At 38.8% G+C, this 22,703-nt stretch overlaps 2 protein-coding genes across 11 annotated transcripts; one reads left to right on the plus strand and one right to left on the minus strand.

Annotated features, from left to right (window-relative positions):
- Positions 1–1,105: 1,105 nt before the first annotated feature.
- On the plus strand, positions 1,106–19,914 carry LOC103701810 (phosphatidate phosphatase PAH2-like). 10 transcript variants are annotated; one of them, XM_039130063.1, is made up of 12 exons: positions 1,106–4,222; positions 4,499–5,079; positions 5,162–5,235; positions 8,814–8,898; positions 11,452–11,538; positions 11,688–11,760; positions 13,841–13,884; positions 17,398–17,526; positions 17,617–17,715; positions 17,945–18,091; positions 18,567–18,690; positions 19,603–19,914. In XM_039130063.1, the coding sequence occupies exons 1-10, from the start codon at positions 1,795–1,797 to the stop codon at positions 17,999–18,001; spliced, it is 3,657 nt and encodes a 1,218-aa protein (XP_038985991.1). In that variant the 5' UTR covers positions 1,106–1,794; the 3' UTR covers positions 18,002–18,091; positions 18,567–18,690; positions 19,603–19,914. The 10 variants fall into 10 exon arrangements, with proteins under 10 accessions (XP_038985991.1, XP_038985992.1, XP_038985994.1 ...); XM_039130064.1 differs by lacking the exon at positions 18,567–18,690; XM_039130066.1 differs by lacking the exon at positions 18,567–18,690 and having other exon boundaries at positions 18,023–18,091.
- Positions 19,915–20,241: 327 nt separating this feature from the next.
- LOC113462379 (calmodulin-1-like) lies at positions 20,242–20,820 on the minus strand. The gene has a single exon (XM_026802508.2). The coding sequence runs from the start codon at positions 20,808–20,810 to the stop codon at positions 20,493–20,495; it is 318 nt and encodes a 105-aa protein (XP_026658309.2). The 5' UTR covers positions 20,811–20,820; the 3' UTR covers positions 20,242–20,492.
- Positions 20,821–22,703: the final 1,883 nt, after the last annotated feature.

Consider the following 22,703-nt stretch of genomic DNA (forward strand, 5'->3'; position numbering starts at 1 on the left):
CTTGTTGTCGGCACCTTTATTGATTAAATTTACAATCACCATCGTTTTTCTCTTTGTGTGTCCTCTCTATAAGATCGAATCTCATAGCCATCCATACTTCCTTTCACATGCATTTATCTTTTCCCTTTTCTCTTTATCCATATGTCTTCTCTAGAAGCTGGGGGCTCGGACCTCATGGTCATAGATACATCCCTTTTTGTTCCCAGCATGCAAATTAGGGGCATGTCTTGGTCATGAATTTACAATTCAATTACAAATGCACCTACTCGCCTTTGTTCTCCAATTGATGGCTAACAAAGAGAAAGAAAGATGGCATCTAAATTAGAATCAAAATAGTTAACTAAGTCCTCTTTTTCAATAGAATATATGATATCTGCTTCCAATCAAAGAGATCAAAACAGACCATCAAATATTTCCTGTTTCATATAAACAAGCCATGCGCACTCCACGAGCCTGCAATCAATTTATTTTACTTAAAATGCAAAAGTTTCGGTGCAAACAAGTCCCAGCATTCCTCCAAACAAATAAACAAATAAACAAAAAACCAGAAAAGAAAAGCCACCGAACCGACCTAGTTTAACATCTCTTTCACATCTCAGCATCTAGCGTGGAGCTCCCATTCGGGTTTGGGTTATATCTTTCATGCGAGAGGATGATTGAACTTCTTTCGCAATGTTGGCCGTTGGATCTTATTATGCACAGCTATCAAAGCGTTAAAACTCTGCCTGCACAAATCTCGAGGAGACCATTGCGCGATCCAACGGTGAATTCGCGCGAAGGAAGGTGAATCCTTCTTTCGCGTGAAAGATACAACCCCGTCCCCTGCCATACCCCTGTCTCCCGACACATCTGACGTGGCGACGGGAAATCAAACGCAAGAACCCGTCACCCTCACAGAAGTATCATAAGCACCTTTCACCCGCTCTCCATTCCATCGCTCCCATTGCCGGAACGGAGACACGTGGAACTTTCAGCAAATATCCACCGTCGTTAGCCAAGGGCGTAGCGAAGGAGGGGACCTTGAGGCGGAGAACGCGATCCCTTCCAACGAGGAAATGCCAAGTTGGCTGGCCGCCCTTCGCGTTCAACTATTTTTTCTCCTGTCTCGAGGGTTCGCACTCCAACGTCTCTCTAGCCCGAAAAATACCGCTTTTCTCCGCTGCAAGGCGCTTTCGGTCCCGATGATTTGATACTCTGGCTTATTCCCCGAATTTTAATTTGAATATGCTTCGATTCCGCTGCCTTCCGCCTCTTCCTTAGGCCTTTCTCCTTCAACTTCCTCTTCCTCCTCGGCGGCTTCTCCTTCTCCTGGATCCCGAACGGTCGGTCGAGGAGGGATTCGCGATCTGAGATTTGGATCGGTAATTCGGCATCGGTTTTTTCCTTTCTGCGGTTCTTGATGGGATCTGCCTTCGAGGTTCGGCATTTGGGAAGGTTTTTCTGATCTGGGTGTTTGTAAAATGTAAAGAATGAAGATCGCGTTTTGGCGAGATTTTGTTCTTTCGATCCGGCTTCGGTGTTTACATTCCTTGCTTCTTTTTTTTTTCGTTTTGATTCGGATTTTTTCGGAGAAATCTGAGGTTTTCCGACCTGGTTGTCCGATAATTTGAAGAAAAACAGCGATCTTGGTAGGTTTTTGAGGCTTCGATGTCCGTCTGTTTGGGGTATCATTGGTTATGTTCCAGGCGGTGTCTTCTGAAGCTGGAGGGCTTCTAGGGATTGGATCTTGGTGAAGCGTGAATCCTGTAGCGGTTTTATGATCTGGGACATCGGAAAGGTGGGAATTTGGGGAAGATGTATGCGGTGGAGAAGTTGAGCAGCTACATCACCCGGGGGGCGAACACCGTCTCGGGGCCTTTCCACCCGTTTGGAGGAGCTGTGGACATAATTGTGGTTCAGCAGCAGGATGGGAGCTTCAAGACCTCGCCGTGGTATGTTCGGTTCGGGAAATTTCAAGGTGTGCTGAAGACGAAGGAGAAAGTTGTCAACATATCTGTCAATGGAGTCGAAGCTGGATTCCACATGTTCTTGGATCATAAAGGTGAAGCCTATTTCCTCATGGAGTCTGATGCCGAAGAAGGAGACTTCCTTGTGTCTCCCACATCCTCTGGAGACGAGATAGATGAGAAGATGCCAAATGGACAATTGAAGAAGATTCAGAGCTGTGATTTTGATGGTGGTCGGGGAGAGACGATTAGCCACATGGATATGGGGAATGGGAAGATTGTCAAGCGAACAAGTTCAAGGCACTCAACAATTTTGGGTCGTATGTTTGGACGGAAGTCGATGAAGGATAAAGATGAGGGGAGCAATGCAGAGAGGGTGAGTTCGTTGGAGCGTGCAGAGATTGCAGCTGACCTCTTGGAAGTGAAGTGGTCGACCAATCTCCCGACCAGTGATCGGAGGGCTGATAATTCTCTTGGAAAACCATCTGAAAGTGACGATAAAGATGTGAATGTTATTGAAAAAGAACAAAGTACACATACACCTTCTTTGAAGAAAGGCCCTGATCATGATGAAATGGTTAATTCTCATGGTGAGGACCTCGATGATAATTTTGGAAGCAGTACTGCAAGTAAAAATCATTTGGAAGAGATAGTTAAGCATGATTCTCCATGTATGAGAGATGATGAGGAGGTTATAGAGATTTGCACTTCTGAGAATGACAATGTAGCTGATAGGTGCGAGTTCATCTCTGATGAAGTGACTTCAGAATCCAAGGATCCTGACGCTAATAGCCAAAGTTGTGATTCTTTTAATGATTCAACTGGTTCCCATAGGGACCGATTGGGTGACAGTTTTGGAAATGATATGATAAACAAAAAGGATTTTGGAGAGATAACTTCCCATGAGGACGTTGTAAATGTTTACACTTCAGAGACCAGCAATACAGCTGATAAGAATGAGGCAGTCTTTGAATTAGTAAGAATAGAATCGAATCAAATTAACGTTCAAAGTCCTGGTTTGGATGCTCTTTCTCATGATTCAGTACAGTCATTGAGTGCAATGTGCACAGGTTCAACCAATGATTTTTCTGTTCTTGAAAATGAAGAGAAGGAAATTTCTTCTTTCAGCTACTGTGAAACTCTAGAAAGCTCAATCCGCAGGCTCAATGTTTCCATGAACCAAGCTCCTCATGCTGCGGACCTCTTTTCAGGTGGGGTTGGACAGGGAAAGATAAGTTGTGAAACTCAGTGTGACACAAGTGAGCCAATCTCTGCAGTAAGGTCACAACTAGAATCAGGTGCTTGCCCAAGCAAAGAAAATTTGAGTGGATGTCATGACCAGACTTCGGAGATTTCCAGAGTTGAGGTTTCTTCTATCGCTCAAAATGATCAATGTGACTGTCCAAGCAATGCTGACTCTTCTTCCATTATGGCTTCTGAACAAATTTTGAGTGGCCTTCGTTCTTCACCTAACGGAGTAATTGAGGAATTGACTCAGGTGAAGCAAACAAGTAGTAACCAATGTGATTACTTTGGGAATGAAACTCAGATGGAGGCGGGAGAAACTACAGACCTCATTGAGATCAAGCGACTTGACTCTACCTATCAAGTAGAAGGGATAGAAAATGTTTGGAAGGGAGTTAATGTGAATGAATCTTGTATCTTGAATGGTGATAGTAATGCTCAAGAATATGGTATTGCTTCTGAATCTGTGGAAGAAATGAAAGCCAATGCCCTGTCCCCTGAGGGCTCAGAGGATGATCAGTTCCCATTCAGTGACCCTCACAGCTTTGCTGCTAAAGAAATTGACCCTGAGTTATCGCTTGATGACACAGCAGTGGAAACAGAAGATCACCAAATGGTCACTGCAGAAGCTGACCTCAAGGAGCATGAATTGAAAGACATAGAAAATAAGCAGTTTTTTGAAGGCTTTTCTAATGTGTCAAGACCTCATGCCAGTCCAATAAATATTCCTGGAAGCTGGACAAATAAGGCCGGAAATGAACTGTCAGCAAGATCTTTACCCAATATCCGTTCTGACATTCATGATCTTGAAGGATCCAATCTTCTTCAACCACTAAGTTGCTCACTGAATTTAAAATCTACAATTGATGTGCTGGATGTACTTGAGAAGGAATGTTCGAGCTCTTCAAAATCGGAGGCAGACTCTCACAGCAGTGAAGAGCAAGGTCAAGTTAGACCTGAACATGTTGCTACAGTCGTTGATGTCGAAAATAAGGGAGAGCAGAACGGCACTCCAATCAACCCTGCTGTTGGTGAGTGAATGAATCTTTTTCCCGCTGCTTCTGTATGTATATAAGTCTAGCAAAGCTATATATATTACTTTGCCTAGTGGTTCTTTGGTAAATTCTACTTTTAAAGGTTGCACCAAAATATTCTGCTGAACAGATGCATCTTGAATTGTATATCAGCAAAGCCTTTGCAAATTATCATGCCTCTTCAGATCTGGGTTATACATGATTAGAATATTGGACACATGCATATTTTTGAACTAAATTTGGAGTTTTTATATATTATGTACTTCTACACAGAGTTTTCCCTCTGCAAACACTTGTTATATGAAGGGATGGGGGCTTCTGCAGCTTGTCAAGCATTTAATTCTGAAAAAGTGAATTTAGAGAAATTTTGTGCATTGGGCCCATCGCTTGTGAAGAATGATAAGCTAGTTGTCAAAATTGGTGATCATTATTATCCGTGGGATGCAGCTGCACCAATCATTTTGGGAATGGTTTCTTTTGGTCAGGAACAAATATTCAAAACTGAAGGTATGATACCTGTGGATCGAGAAGAGAAAAAGCTTCAAGGGGATAATTCAAGTGGCACAGTACCACCTGGGGTTAGCTGGAGGCTTTGGCCGTTCAACTTTAAAAGATCTAGAACCATAAGCACCGTGCACGCAGCCCATGAAGGTCTTAGTGAAATAGATGTAGATTCCGCTTCTGAGAAGACTAAAAACCTGACTGGGGAAAATGACATGCTGAACGCCAGGAGTATGAGGAAGAAGGTGCAATCACTTGCTCCGACTTCCGAACAGCTTGCTTCCTTAAATCTTAAGGAGGGTCGGAATATCATAACATTTAGTTTCTCCACTGCGATGCTTGGGCGGCAACAGGTTATTGTTTTCATAGCTTTACCCATTATAGACATATTTTAAGTTGTAAGTCTATTACCTAATGCATTTTTACATTCAACAGGTGGATGCTAGTATATATCTATGGAAATGGAATACTCACATAGTTATCTCTGATGTTGATGGAACAATTACTAAGTGAGTTCTCTACTTGCTCTTTCAAGACGTACATTTAAGATGACTTTGTTTATTTAGGATGGCCAGCAGGTGCAGCTGTTTCATCTCAGACAATGGCCAGCCTTGCATTCTGATTTGGGAAGTAATGATTGGAAGAAGCACTATGCCCATAGGTTGTCAGATCTGGTCATAAAACTGCAATTCCTTGTGTGTTCTAGCCCACTGACAAAAGTTGAGGTGTCCGCCTTCTTTACCACTCATTTTCTAATAAGTATAAATAAAAGAGCTGGTTGCTTTCTGGGATGAGACAGGGAAGCATGATCCATGATAAATCATGCAATTTGGTTTACTTTCGTATTTATTATTACTAATAAAGAAGGCTCTTAGTGTAGTATTGTCTTGATATTCCATCAATATCTAAATAACATAGCAAATTCCATACTCTTCCTAGAGTCCTCCTGACTTATGGATCTATGGTCCCAGAAAGTAAGCTTGGTCTGCTATTTTCATTATGTTGATCCAAGATTCTGTCACCTATGCCTTTGCAAGCTTTTGAAGTGCCGATTCAATTTACATAATGTAGGCATTTTTCTGACATCTGTTAGACTTGCTTAATTGAATTTTCTTTTGTAACACTTGTTTTTTTCTTTTCAAATAATGTGGTTTTTATTTAATATTGTTACATATATTTATTAGCATGTGAGTTTACAGTGGTGTTCAATGAAAATGACTTGTCTACCAAAGAAGTTTATAATGTACTTGTGCCTCTAAGAGTCAAATATGTATGTTATAAGATCTGGAACATGTATTATTATCACTAAAAACTATCTAACATGATATATGTTAGATAGCTATGAATTTTCCTGGTGCATCTTTGTATGTGATCATAGATGTATAGACAGGTCTTCCTATCTTTTCATGTTGATTCTTGCTGAGTGCCATCACTGCGAAAAAAATGATATGTATATCGTAGTTGGCTGATACAGAAACGAAGATACATAAAACCTTACTATTTTTAGTTACGGTACAAAGCACTTCAAAGCTATAACCAGTTTGATTGGTCTCCAGTACTCAAAAAGTGATTTTCGACCCTTTGATAGTCAAACTACCTAAATATGTAGTAGAAACTCAGGTTACTTGAAAATGTTGCAGGCTGGTCGATATAACTTTTTTATAATGTTTCTAACTGATCCAACTGGTGAACGGTTGAACTGGACCCCAATAGCGGGTAAGACCATGCCAGAATTAACTCAGGAGAAAGAATGCAAGGAGCCTCAATGGCTTAATGACCACTTGTGAATGGTGATGAATTCAAATTAAATCACCTATATTCAGTAGTAATAGTAGTTCAATTGCAGCAAGATCTCATTTCTTTGATTTTAACATTTATATCGATCATCAAAAGGTTTAGCAGCTACTCTCAGATTTTCAGCCATCCAATGATTAAAATCTTGATTTCCTCTCCATTGTTGTTGTAGACTTTTTACGTCATTGAGCTTCATGTATTTTTGATGGCTTTTAGTCTTTTAATTTCCAGACAATCAATGCTTTGGCATCAATCTTTCATACATGTTGATGTATGGAAGGCCCTAAAAACAAATATCTAGCTTGCTGTCCAATTTTCAGGAATAGGGAAGAAGAGGAAAGTTTTAATTGCTATGGTAAAAGGGATCAAATAAGATCAATTTTCCAATCAAACTGAAAGTAAGATAGGCACAGCCCAAGTTCTACATAGAAACGTATTAAAAAATAGAAATTTTATAACTGAAATAGATAAAGGAGTTCACATAGACTTATTTATATGGACTAAATTGACTAGAAAATATTTCTTCTTATCAAGGTCCGCAATCTCGGTACCGGATACTGTATCGGTATTTTATTGATTCGGTACGGTGCAGTACGATACACCTTTGTGCCGAAATAGTTTTCTTACCCATTTTCTCAATTTCATCTCGATATGCCTCGGTATGGACCGGTACACACCTCGGCACATGTCGGAACACCCCGGTATGGGACTTGTACCGACTTGAATGTATTTCGTACCAATTTTCTTCCGGTACGGTATGGGCCAATACGGCAGACTTTGCTTCTTACTCAAGAAAGGACTCGTATAATGACTGTAGAATGCTTTCCGCATGGTTTGACAGCAAAAAGAATCACTAAAATTGGAAAGTGAATCTCCTAAACAAATCAGCAACCACCTCCTTTTTTCTCACTAATTTAACTCCAATTAAAGTATCTAAAAATTATGTAAGATATGCCAACTGGACACTTGATGGACAGCTAAAAACTCTTAAAATTAAAGTTCTCAACAGTTGTCATTGCTGTTGGCTACTGTAGTGGGAACAGTGCTGAATAATAGTTCCCCTTTGTAAATAGAAAACATTTAATAAAACATCATTAATTGTTTAAACACCAAAAGGGTAACAGTCCTATGGCATGGATTTGGACCCCAAAAATGCTCCTGCATCACATGGGAAGTCTTTTAAGGGCATAGGATTAAATAATGGTAAGAACATAGTCTGCCGGTACCGTCCGATACGGGCCGGTACCGGCCGGTACATACCGGTACCGGATCCTACCGGTACGGTACATCTATATATTTCGGTACCGAACCGTACCAGCCCGTACCGACCGGGTACCGACGCGTACTGGCCCGTACCGATCGGTACTGACCCAAACCGACTCGGTACCGGCCCGTACCGAACCGGTACCGGCCCGAACCGAACCGGTCCATACCGGCTCCAAATTTTTTTTGGTTTTTAGCCCCATCGGTACAGTACCGGTTCGGCTCGGTTTGGTTTGGCACCGTACCGGTACCGATGCCCACCGGTACGTCGGTACGGTCGGTACCGCGTACCTTGGGTAAGAAGTCCATATGGATGTAATCCAAGTGAAATTGAAGTCTGGGAAGTGCAATTCATGGAAGCAGAAAAGCATAAGATTTGGCATGGCTCTATGGATATAGGAGTTGAGGCTGTCATCTTATCTTTTGTATACTACTATACCTCTTGTTTTATTTCCATTTCATGAGCAACCAAAGCACACTAAAGATGATGTTCCCTGTCGGCTTCCACTGATGAACCGGCATATCCTCTTTGTGTCTCATCGTATTGCATCAGCCTGCTGATCATTCCAAGTAATATCTCTTACCCACTCTTGTTATCCTGGAGTTATTTAGGCAAAAGCATGCTAGTTAGGAGCATTGAATGTATTTGCAACTTCCACACTGTTTGGCATCATTATATCTGGTTGCTTAAAAACTCAATATGAGACAAATATCTTTGTATTAAATTTTCTCTGAGTAGCCACTTGTATAGATTTTGTCGACTTTGGCAGCCTTTACGTACAAAACTTTTTTGATTGCAAACGGATGATCTGAGCTCTACTGTTGTAGATGTGCAATAAGCTGTTCTATTTTATTCCTCTTTAGATCATAGGTAAGAATTTTATACTTTAAATAGGGCAGTGGAGAACTTCTTTTGCATGGAAATTTTTCTGTCTCTATGTTTGTGTGTAGTTCCGGACTGGGGAATTGCTTTATCTTTTGAAGGTCTTGGTTTTGCTGATTTTGCTATATCTTTTTGCTGATTTTACAGATCAGATGTTCTTGGACAGTTCATGCCTCTAGTTGGTGTAGATTGGTCCCAGACTGGTGTTGCACATCTATTTTCTGCAATTAAGGTTCGCTACAAGTTTCCACATTTGCGATAGTGGCAACTTAACATTAAACGTTTTTACGAATAAAACTTTAGTAAACGGTCACTTCTTTTATCCGTATTAAGCTATGGATTTGGTTTAATGGAGATTATAAAGTTATCATTGCACTTGGTAAGTTCAATAACGCATTGTGGATGAGACTTTATGTATTAAATACAGATCATAACTGTAATCTTAATCACCAAGCCTTGTTCCATTTATTTGAATTTGGCATATGTATTTTCTTTGCTAATTATCCTATAAAAGGCTACATCTGGTGTCACTTTTTGCTTTTCTTGATCCTCTCTCTATTTGTCAAAATGGATATAGAAGCACAAAATATTTCAAAATGGCTAAAGGAGTCTGGACATTTTATATGATTTTTGTCTTCCTGTATGCTCATAGGGACACCTAATGGACATCCTTGAGTTGAATTGCTACAATTGAATATTTACTTCCCATTCACAAATGACTTGATTTCCCAGCACGGTTTGTAACACCAAGATTTTAAATACTGGTACCAAATACTATAATGTTTTTCCATCGGAACGCTATAGTATTGATATGGTAGCGGTATGGATGGTATGTACGGAAACTGAGCTCTTTCAAGAAAAAAAAAAAGAAAAACCATCGATATTGACTGGTATGGTTGGTTTAGTACTGCAAGTGCACATCGATACAGACTGATATAGATTGGTATGGCTAGTCCATACTAATACGACTATTTTAGCATTTCGGCAGCCATTGCTGGTGCCAGTTTCATCTTGGAATGGTACGGAACTGGTTATATCATCCCGCTTCTATGGTTTTTGCAACCATGCGAAACACCCACGGTATTGGTCTTATTGATCACATATCAACATGGTATATACTATGGTATACCCTTATATCCATCTACTCATGATTTGTTTGATACAAGACAATATGGAACATGAGATGTATTAGTACATACTAGAGCATAAGACTTTATGTACTGCAATATGGTCTATTTTTCGAAACTTACCCAGTTAAGTGTGAATTGCATGCCTAAACTACTACCCTCATCCAATTAAGCTTATCTGATAAGATTTTCATGACTCTGGTTGCTGCAAACCACAAACTCATATTAACCTGCACAGAGATGTTTAAACTTTATCAGAGACTTATAAAACATGGATTGAATGAGATAATTAATCTCCTTAGTGAAGATTGACTTGATGAAACTTAGAAGCATTTTGCTCTTCTAAACAATTTAAAATAATCTGGTAACAGCAGAACTACAATATATTTCCTACAATTAACCCTTGCCTTAAGTTCTTAGTTTATTGAGAGTTATTCAAAAAAGCTTTTGCTCTACATGACTTTTATTTTTGTTATCCTAGGCCATTTACTTTTCTTTCTATCCCTACAAGGAAATCCGATATCTCATCAAACAGAGCTTTATTAGATCTTCATTTAATATGCATGTACCCATTCAATTTCTAGAAGTTTTGCACTTCACCTCTTGTGTTCGCTTCTTTTTGTATCCTTCCTAGAGTTGCCCCAAATCCATCTCAACGTTCTAATCTTTGTTTTGGTCATCTTACATGCTCAGAACTTCTTAATTCCCAATCTTTTGAACCATGTAATTATCTGATCCCTGTTGCCATTTTCGGAGTTACCCTTAAGTCACAAATGCGTGCATTTATTGGACATCCTAACAAGAAACTATACATTTTAGTTTATGTGATGAAAAACCAAAAAGACTCATGTTAGAGTATGCTTCTTTCTGTAGCCAGCATAATACGATTAATTGTGTATTTTTAGGGTACAGTTAGAAGAGAGGGTCTTTTGTTATTTGAAGATCTTATTAAAAGACAAGTTGAGATCAGAGAAACAAACCATAAAGTGATCAAGACAGATGACTCATGGTTGTTAGGAGATTAATCATGCGGTAGTTAAAGAAATCATTCAATAAATTGACATAGAGCACTAATGTTGATAGCTTTTAATTGTGTCTTGTCAAGTTGACTCATTAATTATTGAATCATATTTTGTCAAAAAGGTCAACAAAATATGTGATGAATACCTTCATGGTCCAAATTCGAAGAGAATTAAGCCAAAAATTAGGAACAACCCTGAAGTCTTGACGAATATATTATTGAGAAAAACTTGCATGTTTTTGATATTTTCAGTGGGCTTACAAATTAGCTTCTTATCATCTTATGTTTGTTGTTATTGCTTCGACTCTTGAACTTCATACCTGTTTGTTCGGACACTTGATCTATAAGTTCTCTTGCATATTTCCTGATATTTTCAGCAGGCTTACAAATTAGCTTGCTATGTATGTTGTTGTTGCTTGAACTCTTGGAATTCATACCTGCTCATATTTTGAACTAGGTTTTTGAGGAAAGGTAGTAGATGATATTCTGTGTCCATTTGATATGCAGTTAAAAACTGAATCACTTGTACCATAGTGCATTGTCTTTATAATTGCATCCTTTTTCTCTTGCTTATGCCCAATGAGATCTAGGATATTGCACCATGTCATCTTTGTAAGCATATTTGAGTTTGTTATAGGAGAATGGATATCAACTGCTCTTTCTCAGTGCACGTGCAATTTCACAGGCGCATCTAACAAGGCAGTTCCTTTTCAACCTTAAACAGGTCACATATAGAGAACCAATTCTCAATTCTGTTATCAGCATTATAAAGTTGTCCTTTCTATGTTATCTTCATTTCTAAATATAACCATGAAGGTAGTGACGAAGACATACTCTCATTTCCTAGAGATGTAAATATGTTGTAATTTGCAGGACGGGAAAGTGCTTCCTGATGGTCCAGTTGTTATATCTCCAGATGGACTATTTCCTTCACTTTACAGAGAAGGTGGTTATTGTAATTTTCTTTCTTTCTTCTTTTTTTTTTGCTTTTGATTTTGCTATCGATATTGGAAGAGTTGCATGTAAAATATATTTTGTTATGTTCAGTCTTAGAGATTACCTATATTTTGAGTTAGAGGCATCAACGTGTGCTAGAATATATGCTGATGTACTTCAGACTCTTACTTAAGCTATGCTAATTATAGTTCTCACTTTAAATTAGACTCTTGTTGCATCTCCATGTTATTTCTTGTGGATTATTGAGGATTCATATTACACGAGTAACCTATAGGGAGGCACTATTTACCCTCATGCATACTTGAAACTTGATGTTTGTGTTCAGTTGGATGCCCCAATACAGTTCAACAGATTTCTGCTACCTGCATCATGTATCTTAAAAGATTTATCAATTGAACTCATGAGAGCCCAAACAGAAAACATAAACAAAATTTATAGATTGTTAATGATAAAAGTTTGTAATTGACGTTTGTGTCATGAGCTTCTTAGAGAATTCACATTTCACACACTTGGATGAATCTTAGTGGCATGATGATTGCCATTAAAAGAATGCCAGAAATAAAACCTGTAAATCTTGTCTTATAAGGTGTACCATCATAAAGGCTAATAATGTGATGTTATTAGTTACTTGTGAAGCCACCAAGAAAATTAGTAGAAGTTGCTATTGAGGCCACCAAAGAAAGAATGGGGCTATAAAATTTAGGGAAAGTCTGAAATTCCTGGATCAAAGAAAAGGAAGGTAAAATGAGTGGAAGGAGGTGAAAGAGGTATAGAAGGCTAAAGAGATGTGGACCAAAGGAAAGAAGTAAAATGTAAAACAATTTGTTTTTCCCATAGGAGATATGAGATTATATGAAAAGCACCTAACTTCATTTCTGTGTCTTATGAAAGCATATGCCAATATGTGCCTATGTCAGTGGGTGGTCTAAGTAATTCTAAATGTTCTAATTATTCATTTTCTCATATAGGGACTTGCTAATTCAGATTATACTGAAAATTATTTAAATTTAGTTGGTCTTGATTCATCTTCTAGATGGTTGCTTATGATAACTTACCACTAGACCCAAAAAGCTAAACTCGTTAGGCAAAGGGCCAGCTCCTAACAGCTTATGGTCTTTGTTTCTGATTTTTTAGGTGCAAGGATTCCTTGCTTTTTGGTATTTTTATATTCTACTAGACAAGGTTTAAAAATGCAATTTTAGGTTTCAGTTTTGAGTTTTGACTGGATGAAATGAATTTCTATTTTGACAATTGCAGTGGCTTTGGTAGTTTTGGTTTTATTTTCAGCATCCTGATTGAAAAAATTGTATAGAAAAATGTCAAATAAAATTATGAAAAATAAAACAAGTCATGATAATAATTTACTTTTAATTTAAAGTACATAATATTATTTGGGAGTTGGGACCCTTGGATGTATCATCTTGGGTGCTTTAGCATTGAGATATCAAAAGAATATATATTTTTAAATATATTGTTAAAAAATTCTGGTTGGAGTATAACACATCATTTTACGGTTTGAGGGAAATTTAGCATATGATTATTCAGGTGCATATGAGTCTTGAGTTTTAGGACTTAGCCAAAACTTGTCAAAGCAGTTAGTTTTCTCTATTTTTTTTTTTAAATTTTGTAACATATGCAATGGTTTCATTTTTCTCAAAGCTTGTGAAGAAAACAACCAAGAGTAGCTATGAACTTTAGAATTTTGATCCCATAAACTAGTTTTAGCCAAAATTCCTTGACCATGCTACTTGAAACTTGGATATTTGTGTTTCGGGTTGAGAGTTTGAATGAAGCTTCTAAGTTCTAACCATTCTATTTGAAGTTTTATTTCAATTTATGACACTGCAAAGTCAGAAGTGAAATAGTTTGAGTTCCATGTGAGACATTTTGAACCAGACAAGTATTTCATTTTCTTTTTATTTACAGTATTGTTTGGCTTAATCCTTTTTCCATATATGTTCTACAAAACTTGATTCTTTTGCTCCGAAGGAAATATGTTGAAGCTATTGTGCCTTTGTTCTATGTTTAAAATAATGTGAAATTGAGTTCTTTAACTTTATTAATTGTAGTTATCAGAAGAGCTCCTCACGAATTCAAGATCTCATGCCTAGAGGTGAGTTCTGCTCTTGCATGTTGGATTTTCTCAGAGGTGCTTGTTTCTTGAACCTTATTATTGTTATCTTATCTTTATTTAATCGTCTAACTAATAGATTGGATTTTGAAAATGAGCTGAAAACTTCTGCTGTGACTTTTTGTGGGTGTTAACATGAATTTCTAAATGCACTTAACAATCAAATATGACTATTAATGTGTCTTCTACTAATTTGTTTGTATATTACCATTATCATGAAGAAACTCATGCAAAAAATGGTAGTTTTGGTTGTCTACTTTGTGTAGCAGTGCAAATCGGTCAGCTTCCTATAAAGTGATTTTCTTATTATTGTACATGGTATCCAGATCTTTTGATGTCACTGAGGATTAAAGATGGATTCATTTGTTTTCCTCAGCCACTAACTTTTCTTCCTACTTTTACTTATTAATGGTTGTCCTCTTATAGGTTGTAAACCTGGTCCATAATTCTGATCTCTAATATTACAAACAGCTTTTTTATTCTATTCTGCATTATTCTTGTTTATCACCTGTTGATGACACATGGCTGGGCCCTTATTGTAAAATCAATTTTCCTTAGCAACACATTATATTCTTTTTGCAGATATTACATGAAGAACAATCAATTACATGATCCTTGGACTGAAAACCATAATCCTGCTAGAGTTCAAAATTATTTACTACTACCTTAAACCAGTTTCTGATTCTCCTAGGAGTATATTCTTTTTTATTCAATGTCGTCGCCCTCGATTGATGCTAAAGACAATACTGTCGCTCTTGATCGATGCCATGGATACTCTTGCCGATATCTCTGGCCCTTATCGATGATTGGGGTTAGGGTCACAGTTTGGGACTTTCGACATCCCCTACCTCTTCCTCACTCCCTTTCTCTTCCTCCCTCAGTAAGACCCCCCCTCTCTCTCTCCTTCCATCTCTTTCCTCTCCTCCTCCCTCTCCTTCCCCCTCTCCCCCCTCTTCATAAGCCCCCCTCTCTCTTCCTTCCTCTCCCTCCCTCCCTCCCTCCTCTCTTTTCCTTCCTTTCCTTCTCTCTCTCCCTCCCACTGGTTCAATATGTCTCGAACTAGTAAGGTACATACATGTACCATACCGAACCGATCGCCAGTCAGTAGAAGCCCCGATACCAATCCAATGAGCCTTCTGTCATGCCCCCGCCTGCGCGGGACACGTGAGGCACCCAGTGCCCACGTGGGGGCCACATGAGGGAACACGGGACTCCCCTGCCAGATATTGTCCGGTTCCAGGGCTTCATGCAAGCATCCTTCACCCCTCCTCGGTTTTGTTTTCCACCAAAAACGCGTCTACAGGATCTGAAGACACCCATCTCATATGCCCAGGCTCTGGAACGAGTCTTTCCGATGTGGGACTATTGGGCCTCACACCCTTCCCACCATTGGACAAGAGTCGTCTTCAGCTCTGATACCAAATGTCACGCCTCCGCCTGCGCGGGGCACGTGAGGCACCCAGTGCCCACGTGGGGGCTACATGAGGGGGGAACATGGGGCTCTCCTGCCAGATATTGTCCGGTTCCAGGGCTTCACGCAAACGTCCTTCACCCCTCTCCGATTTTGTTTTCCATCCAAAACGCGTCTGCAGGATTTGGAGATACTCGCCTCATATGCCCAGGCTCATGTGGGCACTGGGTGCCTCACATGCCCCGCGCAGGCGGGGGCATGACATTTGGTATCAGAGCCGAGGACGGCTCTTGTCCGATGGTGGGAAGGGTGTGAGGCTCAATAGTCCCACATTGGAAGGACTCGTTCCAGAGCCTGGGCATATGAGGCGGGTGTCTCCAAATCCTGCAGACGCGTTTTGGATGGAAAACAAAACCGGAAAGGGGTGAAGGACGCTTGCGTGAAGCCCTGGAACCGGACAATATCTGGCAGGGAAGCTCCATATTCCTCCCTCATGCGGCCCCCTCGTGGGCACTGGGTGCCTCACGTGCCCCGTGCAGGCGGGGGCGTGACAATCATTATGATCCTACTGCAAGAAAAATTAAAGATTATTCATGAGCTGATTGAGATAAGTTTGGGTGTGCAAGATGATTGACTGGTGGTGGTTGCCTAGGAGCTAACCGTGGGGTGATCTGTTAGGCTTTCCAGACTTCAAAGTCACTTAAGGTATGCATGAAGTCACTTTGGGCATTTGGTTATCGTGATGTGGCCTGAAGTGATTTCTCGTTGCGAGAGGAACCGAGCTTAAAAATGCATGAAGTGACTTCGGCTGGTGGTGACTTAAAGTCACTTCGATGAAGTGAGTGGTCAGCCTCCCACTTACAAGCAACCAAACATGTTCTAAGAGAGGATTCCTAGGTACAAATAACGTTAGCATAATCCTAGCATTGAAGTTCGTGGGTCGGCAAATAATACAGCAACTGTGCAAAAAACTGCTGCCATCTGCATGGAGGTCTCTATTTTCCAGATCTCAAAGAGTGATAAGGTGATTTTGTAGTGGATGGGTTTTCCGTTAGTATTCAGGTCCAACTTTTTGGTTTGTTCCAGTTTTGGTGTGTCAATCGATCCTACAGTGGTGTTTGGCAGTGAGTTACTGTTGTCTCCAAAGCTTCTGGAAAAGTTCTGGAATAGTGATACAGGGCTCTGATATTCTTTACTTGAGGGAGGTGCAAGAGTGAAGGCAATACTCCCACAAGGTATTGATCTAAATATATGCAATAAAAAGAATCAAACTATTACGAGTAAGCACCACACTTATGTGGTGCATGGGGACCATAGATAGGCTTTCCATTACCAAGTCAAAAGGAATGAAAATTTTCGCTGGGACATTGCGCTAAACATTTATATATTTTGATGCAGATATAAAATTACGGCCTTTGCCCCTTCACTACAGAAATGCAACAGTGAAAGGTTAATAGCTCTTGCATTTTTTTTCTTGTAATGATTTCTTTGTTTGCTTGGTTTACAATGTTGGGCCAAGGAGTACTTGTGACAAAGGTGGTCAACATTCATGGATAAAGCATTTTAGCTTTCTCTGGAGCTGATAGTGAACATATGGTTCTAGCTCACAAAATGGCCAAAAATTCCATATACATATGTTAAAGCTCAGGCATGTCTTAACTTTACTGTACCAATTTATTAAATGTGCTTGGTTATGTTTGATATATGCCGGCTTCTTTTTCTTTTGCTTCAACGTGTCACACTAGAAAGGTTTTGTCTATACATTTCAGAAGGTTTTTGTTTTCTTGGAAAGATATAATTTCAAGGAAAGGTTTTAAATACCAATGGGATGATGGGGCATCCCACCGTCTCAAGTGTCTGGATGGGGCACCATCCCAAGTGTCAGAATGGGACAAGTTGGAAAATAGACCAGGGTGGGACGAGATATCCACAGTCTTGAGTGTGAGGATGGGTGGCATTCCATTCCATAGAAAAACAAATACAGTCCCATCCCACGATATTCGAAACCTTGTTCTAAAGGCATATTATTTCTTTCTGATTGCAACACATTCTATGCAAGCTCTTACTTCTATGATATTTTGCAGGAAATCAGGGCATTATTTCCTTCTGATTGCAACCCATTCTATGCTGGCTTCGGAAACAGAGACACGGATGAGATTAGCTACCTTAAAGTTGGAATTCCTATAGGAAAGATCTTCATAATCAATCCCAAGGTAAGATTTTTAGATTTTGATGGTATTAAAGAAACTGCAACAATCATCAATGGTTTAAATCAATTGAAGTTCGTTATTTTAAATGGCTAGGGTGAAGTTACAGTGAACCGTCGAGTTGATACAAAGTCATATACTTCCCTTCATGCTTTAGTCAATGGAATGTTTCCTCCCATGTCCTCAGCTGAGCAGGTTAATCCTATATTCCTATACCTCACATTTTTGGTAAAATCACTTTGGATCATAATATTTAGTAATATATTTAATGCCTGATCTTGGGAGTAATGTTTCTTGGAATTGGATGATTCTTTTTCTAGCTATTACTATCTTACATTAGTGAAGGGTGGTTGGCTTTTCATTTCTTTACTTTAGTATGCTTAAATTAATTTTGTGTGCTTTCATTTGAAATTTTTGGCTTTAGGAGGACTATAATTCCTGGAATTACTGGAAGTTGCCTCTTCCTGAAATTGATGTTTGAACCTATCTATGTCCTTGCAAGAGGAGTTGAACTAACCACGTGGAGCGTGAAGCTGGAGAGTGCCTGCAAGCATCACTTGAGAACCTTCAGGTAAAGTTATTAAGTTGCTTGTTATGTAAATCTGATGTAACGATAATAATTTATTAGCTTAGCAATCCTCGAGAGAGGAAGCACACATGCAGCTTGCCCTTGCAATGAAATGATTTATCAACCGCTATCTGTGTATTTATGGATATATGCATGATTCTATAATGTATGGATGCATGATGGATCTGTGTATGTTAAAATATGTGCTATCTTGATTGATGAGATGGAAACTCTCTCATCTTTAGTATTAGAAATAAATAGCTAATGTGACTGGAGCTTGGTAAGTCAACCTATGTACAGTTATAATGCTCCATTTCAAGACAGACAATAGGCCGTTCGACCATGTATTAATATTATGCTTGAACATTGTTTTATTCCTTCACTGATTTTGGATAATTTTGGTTCTAACACTCGTTCCTCTATCTGGTTGAGTAGCATATATTATGTAAGATTCCTTAAATGCTATTCACTTTCACAGGCTAATCACTGGTTGGGTATGGTAAAAGCATGATAGATTGTCAGCTGGACATTGTACATACACATTAATGGATTATGGAGACAGACGTATTTTACCTGATGGATTTGTACACTTGCACCGTAAGGTCATACAAGTAATGTAACCGCTCTTTTTCATTCATTAGTTATTGTATGAAAAGAAAAAACAGAATAGTTGCAAATAAATGTAATGTCAATTCCATTCTTATTAGCCATCATTCATGTGTTAGCTTTTAGTACATCAAATGTCAATGTGCTTTAGATCTAGTGAAAGCAGTGTACAGGTTGATGTTATCTTTTAATTTTTATGACATTGGTATTAACTCAATGGTTGTTCTTTGGCTTACTAAAAATCTTGTATAAAACAACTTTGTCAGATCTTGATGAACTAAGATGACTCAAGTTCATCTAGGGTGTTCGTCTTCTTTCTGCCTCTTCCTGTTGTAAGCTTGATTCGAGCACTCAAAATAAGGTCCAAAGAGCAGCAGACGATGTAATCTAATTAGTTAAAAGAGAACGTAATGCAGCAATCTCTCAAAATCGAGTTAATAGCTGAAGTTTGATGGGTCCTATGGCTCCACTTGATGACATTGTCAGTGAATGGAGCTGTAGGAGTCCCATCAGCTGTGTAACTTTGTAGTATGAAAGCTGCGGTGCGCTATCACTACTCTGGCTTAAAAGATTGTAGTGTTACCATCTTTAAGACATTGTGGAACAGACCTAACCACATATTAGGTACTTATTTTACCTTTTTAGAGTTTTTAAACTTTGGTTAACAGATTGTAATAGTCTTAAGATGTTGTGGAATGGACCTATGTGCAGATCAGTAATATTGGATTTTTCTCAGAATATTTTTAAACCTTTATTAAAAGATTGAAATAGTTTTGAGATATAGTGATATTGTGTGTGCTCTAGCACCAGAAATCTCTTCTTTCATCTAAAACCCCTTCTTATAAAATAACATCTTGCATCTTGTTAAGTTTGTCAGCATCTGACATATGCCTGGATGTTTTTTTCAGGGAAAATAATATAAAACATGCATCCTAAAAACATGGAGATATGCAGAAATATCATGAGGTGAAGGCAGATCAGTGCTCAATCCAGTAACACTAATTTAGTGGGGTGGCGCATGATTGACAGAGTGATAAATATTGCAGTTTGTCAAATTGTACACAGAGAGATGCCCACTAGTTTAAGTTTAAAGTTGGTTTTAGCAGAACTTTATGCCCTTCCGGAGAGGTTTTTAAATCAATAGAAGCCATTATTATCAGGTAAGCATCTGTAAGGGTGCAAGCTAATGTTCCTAATAATCCAAGCAAACTTGTTTTCAAGCTGGATGAAAGAACTGAAAAGGATGGTATCGTAGGAAAGACGGTGCAAAACAATCTTCTTATCTTCCATACCACACACTCTTCAATAAAATCAGGTGGGTACCACCCCCCAATCACATCCCAAAAAAAAAGAAAAGAAAACAATCTTCTTATCTTCTGCCTCGTCTCCCCCTTTACTGAGACTTACCTTTTCTCCCCCTAATTTTTTCGCTTATTAATTATGTCCCTCTTGTAGCCAACTCTAGGATCCAACGCTGAAACACAGCATCAAACAGTTCTTGAGACATAACATTACTTTAAACAACACACAATCAGAAGAAACACACAAGAACGAAAGCAAATTACATTATACAAAGTCATATATTCTTCCCACCTACCATCTGCACCCTTTTATATAAAAATTAAGAAAAATCATTGACAAATATGATGCAATGCCTTTCACAATACCATGCCACACAAGTCACGTTTGGAGTGGAAAACATATGATCACAATACTAGTATGCAACTAAAACATACTGTCCAACTGGTAGATAAGACCATACTAGTTTATATAGCAATCAAACTATCTGGTCCAGGAGCTAATATGGGACGATCTTCATGCCCAAGTGTTTCTGTGCAAACGCGACAAGGTTATCAATCTCGGCATCATCGATGAACCCGTTGCGATTCGAGTCGGCATGCCGGATCCCACGACTGCTCTTCCAGGTGGTGAACCTCCCTCCTTTGCTACGGATGGCATCACGTAGTTCATCTCTACTAATGCGTCCATCCTTATCTTTGTCGAAGTTCTTTAGCCACTCCTTGAAGTCTTCCACTGTCATCTCCCCGTTGGCAGAACGCGTATGCTTGATAGCCATGATAGCTAAATATGTCGCAATTTGGAAGGCAATGTGCATCTGCTGCTCACAATTAAGTCTAGCTTATTTATAAAGTTCAGATCCTCGGTGGTGCAACTTTCGTTACCTAAAAAGTATTTCGGCGTGATCTTTTTTTACAAAGCATCGACTGTCGCCATCTTTCTGGTTCCCTTTATTCCTCGTTATCTAGAAAGTCATCAAGTATTAGACATGCGTTATTTTTTGCTAAATTAATAAGACTAGTTTGCATTTCTAGTTCGGCAGATCTGATCAAATTTCTTGACTGCATTATTAAGTGTCACAAAGTGATTGAGGTCATGTAAGCATGAAGGGCATGGGCAATTTGCAAACTTATTTCACTGTTCTATGCTTTTACAGTCTAGTCTATGGAGGAATCTTCTTCATGCCTAACTTCTTGCATCCGTTCTATTTGGTAGGTGGCTTTTTTTTGTTTTGTTTCGTTTTGTTTTGTTTGTTTGTTTGTTTGTTTTTTTTTTTTGCTAAAACGAAAGTATCATACATAACGTGTACGGATACATCAAAAAAAAAAAATTAAAAGTAATACATCACGGAGAGTACTAGACAACTCCGCGTCGTCCATCCATAGGTGGTCTCATGAGTGGTCAGCAACAAAGAAAACCACCCAATCCGTAGCCTATTGGCCTTCCTAAACACATGCCTTGTCTAGATCACCATTCCATCACAAATCATGGCCCAGATGTCTCTCAGCAGCGGGTGGGTAGGTGGCTTTCAAGTGAAGAGAACTGTTAAGGATTATGTTTTCCACCGAGATACTAGATGATTTTTTAGGTTGCAATTAAAAAGTACACAACTAATATGAGTCTAAAGCTTAAATCATTGAAAGGCCGAACCTATGGAATCTTTGAACAAGTGGCCTCCAAATTCTGGTGCCTAGTCTAAAAGGAGATGAACTGGGCCTGCTGTGGGTCATAAGGAGGAATAGAATCATATAAAGTGCAAGTTTGCTGCACATGGAAAAACAGGATGGGATAAGATACATCATGGCTTAAATCAGAAGAGTGTGACGTGGATCATGTTGTAGTGGCTTAAAGTTTGCTCGAGGTCTTTGTCTACCTATCTTTGTTGAATATAATCCGTTTTGAGAATAAGATTTGAACTCTTTTTAACTTTAGAAGTTCTGGAGAAGTCGACAATGGTAGGAAGTTTCAGATAAAGAGATCAGAGCATATTAACAATTGTTTCAACATGTCTCGTGCCTATAATTACTAAAGCATATTTGAAGTTTTTTTTTTTGATGAAATATGGAGGAAGTGAGAAACTTCGCCCATACTTTATTAGAAATAAATGAAAGGTTGCAGAGCAAGTAATAGTTGGCAGAAGGAGATTACAAAGAGAGGGGGAGATTGAGTACAAGTTTCATTAAGCAAATGCTTGGACTCTAGAGTCTTATCTGCTGTTGGAAATGCCTAATATTCTGCTGACTAGATATGTGGGCCCTATTCTATAGGCTTGGGTTTCATCAGAAGCTAGCTAGCAGAAAAAAAAAGCAACCTTGTATAATAGATTTGATTTCATTTTAGAGCAAACATTGAAGGAAAGTTCTAAAGCATAGAATGATAGAAATGAAAAAGTCGTACCTTTATAGATGATTGTGGTGGTTACTCAGTCTGAATTATTAGATATTTTATTTTCTAAGGCTCATGGATGCATTTATGCTAGATTGATTTAATAAATTCAATTATTACTTATCCAGCTTTTCTCCTAAAATCTTTCTACTAGTCCTTTCTCTTAATTATCTTGACTAGGAAACTTCTTTATCTCCTCACAACTGACCTGTAAAGGCACATATCAGTGCCCAAAGCAGATGATTCTATCACAGTGGGGGTTATGCATGGTTGAATAAGGAAGATAAGGGGAAAAAAATATACACTTTACACAGGAGACAGCATA

Source organism: Phoenix dactylifera, chromosome 9 (assembly GCF_009389715.1).
Source record: "Phoenix dactylifera cultivar Barhee BC4 chromosome 9, palm_55x_up_171113_PBpolish2nd_filt_p, whole genome shotgun sequence".
NCBI lineage: Eukaryota > Viridiplantae > Streptophyta > Magnoliopsida > Arecales > Arecaceae > Phoenix > Phoenix dactylifera.